Source organism: Morus notabilis, unplaced genomic scaffold (genome assembly GCF_000414095.1).
Source record: "Morus notabilis unplaced genomic scaffold, ASM41409v2 Scaffold99, whole genome shotgun sequence".
NCBI lineage: Eukaryota > Viridiplantae > Streptophyta > Magnoliopsida > Rosales > Moraceae > Morus > Morus notabilis.
The window spans coordinates 2224657-2229285 of NW_010362482.1; the positions used below are offsets into that span (position 1 = coordinate 2224657).

The window sequence follows — 4629 nt, forward strand, 5'->3', positions numbered from 1 at the left end:
ACTTATAGACATTGATCATTGCTGAATCTAAATACCATCATATAACATTTCAAGACAAAATAAATTACAAAAATAAACAAATACATTATCATAAATATATGCATTTATATTGTCACATTACATTACACATTTTTTTTCCTGTTCTAAAAAAATAGACGGTGGGATTAAATGACAAAATGGTAAGCTATTAAGGTTATCTCTCACTCAACGAGACTGTGATTTTTTTAAACGGTGTAAAATATAATAAAATGATAGATACTTGTTTATATATAGTTTGGTAGAAACATACACCTATATTTCATCATCTCATAAAAAAAATCCTATCTTGGTGACGTTTTATGGCCTCAGTCCTATGATCCTATCTCATATTCTTGGACATAAACTTTAAACATTAGAAATGGTTTGTTGGAAAGGAGACCGGGGGAGTTACCTAGAAATAAAACCGAAAGTTGGGATGAGCAGCTCGATGAGTATAGGCGTCAGATCAAATCCATGAAGGAAAAAAAAAAGGAGAGTTTTTTTAAAATGACTAAAAAAATGAATTATCGGTAGTTTTAAGTATGTTTAGTTCGTTGATTCGAATTAAAATGTGATTTTATATTAAAAATTTTTATTGTAGTAAAAAAATTAGATGCGACTGTTTTTTAAAGCCTTTTATTATATCAAAACTTACATTTTAAACTCGGTTTCTATATTTTTTAATTATTAAATTTATATAAAAAAATTATATATTTTATTAATTTAATGTGATTTTAATTAAATTTAACTGATTTTGTGGATAGACTAACCTATAAGAAAGAGTCTCAAAAAAAAAAATTTAAGTTGCGAGAATTGGTAAGCTCATTAAGCTCAGCAAAATCTTGGAAGCCCAAGAATTATATATATATATATATATATTTTTTTTTTTTCTTTTTTTTTTTTGGAAGAAGTCTTGGAAGATTTTGAATTTTGGTAGCAAAAGTCCAAGCACAAAAAAGGGCGAAATCTGGGTCCCGCAACCAGATTTCTTTGGGACTCCCAAATCTCCTCAATTCTCTCTCTTGTCGCGTTGGATTCTGCCCAAAATTAATTTTCCTTTCGGCTTTCACAACAATGAAGATGGTCCATTGCCCACGAGGTTTGCTTCCTTTTCCTAGCCATTTGTATTATTGTCTCATTGATGTTTCATCTTTCATATTCTCGCCTTTCATGACACGTACCCTCTACAAGTTTTAAGGCTATGCACGCGCGTTTTTGCCCCTAATCAAGACCATATTTACAATACTACCCCACAAATCTTACAATAAAAAAAAATTCCATATGCAAGATACTATAGTATGATACTATACGTATTTTTGTACAATGCATTTTCTTATTTTTTGTATTTTTCTTTATAATTATTTATTACTTAGTTTTTTATTTATGAACTACAAAACACGAGGTAGCACGTGTAAGATGAGACGGTGGGGGGCTTTGAATGAACCGCATGATTAATAATGATTTTGGAGAATATAATTAAAGAGAGAAAAAAAAAAAAAGAAAAAGAAAAAAGAAAGAGATACAGATGCGATGCCATATCTTTCTAATATATGTACACAAAAGGGTAGAAGAATAAAAAAAGGAAATAAAACAGAAATAACCAAAAAAAAAAAAAAAAAAAATTTGACTGATTAAAATTTGTAAAAACTTACTTTGGATTTTTGGTATCACAAATTTGGAGCTCAGTTCTGGCTTTGTCAGATTTATGACACGGAAAAGAGAGGGGAAAAAAAAAAAAGAAAAGAAATCGCTAATTCTTCTAAGAACTCACCGGTCACTTTACAGTTTGTACGAACAGACAAGTAGACGTCACCGGCAAAAGGCAGTAATTTCCTCTTTTACGCAGTGGAGTTCGGGACTCGTGTCGGTCACTGCCAATATTGGGAATTTGCCGGCGCGGTTGATCGTCGATTGACTAACGGTCAACTCCCCCCACCATTCACTCCCTAGCTAGCAAGGTCAGAGCCCGAGATTGACCAAAATATCGCCAACTCAATATATCGCGATATATCGAGATAAACAACAGGCGTTGTCCTTGCTTTTGATTTGGAAGATCGCACCAAAGTGGATTTCAGAATCTCAGCGTTATGGCTTAGAATTAAAAAAAAGTAGATTTGAGATTTCTTAGAGAGAGAAAGATTTGATTTGCGAAAGAGACACGTATTATTAAGAGAGAGGCACTCTCTCTTTCCATGGAGAGACAGATGGACAAAGAAAAACATATACATTACAGCGTATAAAAACGACTGGCCACAGAAGCTGTGTAGGAAATATACCTCACCTTCTTCTTCTTCTTCTTCCTCTTCTTTTGTTTGCCTCCTCTTCAAGGAAAATTTATGTACCGAACAAAAAAGCAAAAGGAGGGGGAAAACTAGAGAGAGAAAGTAGAGTGAGAGAGAGAGAGGTAGAGAAAAGTTTGAAGGATTAATTTTCATACATCGTCATGGCGAGGAACGGCACCGTTTCGTGGCGGAGGAGGTCGGAGAAGGTCGACGGGTTTGAATTCTCGCCGGTTGATTCTGAAGAGGTTCACGTTCTCGCCGTCGACGACAGCCTCGTCGATCGGAAGGTCATCGAGCGTTTGCTCAGAATCACTTCTTGTAAAGGTCCGTACGTACGCCTTTGAAAAATCATGCGTTTTGACGGATTTGGTGAATTTTTCTTCTTTTATTGATTTTTGAATTGGATTTTGGCTGGAATCTGCAGTTACGGCCGTGGACAGTGGAAGAAGGGCTTTGCAATTCCTCGGATTGGACGAGGAGAAGAACTCCTCTGTTGGCTTTGATGTGAGTCATAACTCATAACAATTTTACGAAATAGAAATCGATCGAATTTTCTGTTTTTGCTCAACAATTGAATTCCTTGTTGAAACTTTCAGTGTTTCCATAATGCACTGATCATCTGATAAACATCATTTTAGGGTCTGAAAGTGGATCTGATCATCACTGATTACTGTATGCCTGGAATGACCGGTTATGAGTTGCTCAAGAAGATCAAGGTCGCAAATTTTTTCTTTTTTTCTTTTTTTTTTTTATAAAAAAAATGCACATTCAATTTATCATAACCAAAATTGATTACCGAAAAAAAAAAATTCTTAAATTCGTGAATCTGTAATGGTGAACAGGAATCGTCTACTTTCAGAAAAAAAAAAAAATACACATTCAATTTATCATAACCAAAATTGATTACCGAAAAAAAAAATAAAAATCTTAAATTCGTGAATCTGTAATGGTGAACAGGAATCGTCTACTTTCAGACAGATACCGGTGGTGATTATGTCATCTGAGAACGTATTGGCGCGTATAGACAGGTAAATTATGCCTTCAATTCCTTTTCCTAATCCTAATTTTCTTTTAAAGATTGAACTGTTAAAATAAATTTTATTAGTATTAACTCCTTTAATTATTGGTTAATTTTGGGGCAGATGTTTGGAGGAAGGGGCAGAGGATTTCATAGTGAAGCCGGTGAAGTTATCGGACGTGAAGAGGCTCAGGGATTACATGACGAAAGAGGTCAAAATGGGAAATGATGGGACTGGTGGGGCCAACAAACGGAAGCAACGAGAGTCGTTCGATCTGTCATCATCACCGCCGTCCATTTTGTCGTCATCGCCGCCGTCGTCGTTATCGTCGCCTTCTTCGCCGTCTCCGTCGCCTTCGAGATCACCTTTGTCGTCGTCGCTATCGGCGCCTTCCTCGCCGACGTCGTTAGATTCCCCAATCCGACGGCTCAAAACGACCAACACTGATTAGATCATCAGCCTAAACTATCCATAGATGAAGAACCCTGCAATATCTGCAATTTCCTTTTTTTTTTTTTTCCCTCTTTTGGGTCAAAATGCAATTACCCGTTAGTCTTAACGGTTTTTGTTGCACTGCCATTTTTTTTTTTCCTTGGCGTTCATTTATTTTGTTTGTCGATAATCGATATCAAATGACTGTGATTTTACACTATCACTTATTAATACTAATTAACCGAGTACTACGTTATTATTGTTATTATTATGCCTCTATGAAGCTCAATTAGTGAATTAAATCTCTTAAATTGAAATGTGGAGTTGGGACTAATTTATTATGGAGACTAATTGTGTAACTGAAAAAATAAGAATAAATAATTTGCTTGACTATAGCAATTAAAGAAAGGAAATGAAAGGTGAAGTTTCCACTCTCTTTTTTTTAGGGAGTTTATCTGATATTATTGGAAAAAATAAAATATAGGTAGTTTTTTACTTTTTAAGTATGATATATGTATTAGAAGTTGTATGTTTTGTTTATTTTTTAATTTGATGTAATTTTAATTAAATTTAACGGTTAAAAACTTATTTTTATAAGAAAAAATAATAAAAATGGGAAAAATGTGAAGGTGAAGAAGAGGGTGATGTGAAGTGGAAAGGATTTGGTCTGATTGGGACTGAAGGTATGCAAGATCTTGTCTGATAGAGGGAATATTATAACTGGATTTGTTAAGTGGACATGTTTGAAATGTCCCCTATTGGACGGGCTCTCGGGGCTGGCATGGGCGGCCCCATCGGCTCGAAACCGCAGTTTTCTTTTTTTTTTTTGGGTTGGAAACCGCAGTGGTTTTCTCATGTCTGGATGTCTCTTTAGGAGA

At 34.8% G+C, this 4629-nt stretch overlaps 1 protein-coding gene across 1 annotated transcript; it reads left to right on the forward strand.

Annotated features, from left to right (window-relative positions):
* Positions 1-2264: 2264 nt before the first annotated feature.
* Positions 2265-3911, forward strand: LOC21410451 (two-component response regulator ARR5). The gene is made up of 5 exons (XM_010102228.2): positions 2265-2624; positions 2725-2804; positions 2939-3016; positions 3258-3328; positions 3443-3911. The coding sequence occupies exons 1-5, from the start codon at positions 2462-2464 to the stop codon at positions 3768-3770; spliced, it is 720 nt and encodes a 239-aa protein (XP_010100530.1). The 5' UTR covers positions 2265-2461; the 3' UTR covers positions 3771-3911.
* Positions 3912-4629: the final 718 nt, after the last annotated feature.

What these genes read in the sequence shown, in the direction of transcription:
- LOC21410451 (XM_010102228.2), top strand. Translation starts at nt 2,462, where the DNA reads ATGGCGAGGAACGGCACCGTTTCGTGGCGGAGGAGGTCGGAGAAGGTC. An exon ending in ACTCCTCTGTTGGCTTTGAT is followed by an intron (nt 2,805 to 2,938) that starts GTGAGTCATAAC and finishes ACATCATTTTAG; the next exon opens with GGTCTGAAAGTGGATCTGAT. An exon ending in AGTTGCTCAAGAAGATCAAG is followed by an intron (nt 3,017 to 3,257) that starts GTCGCAAATTTT and finishes AATGGTGAACAG; the next exon opens with GAATCGTCTACTTTCAGACA.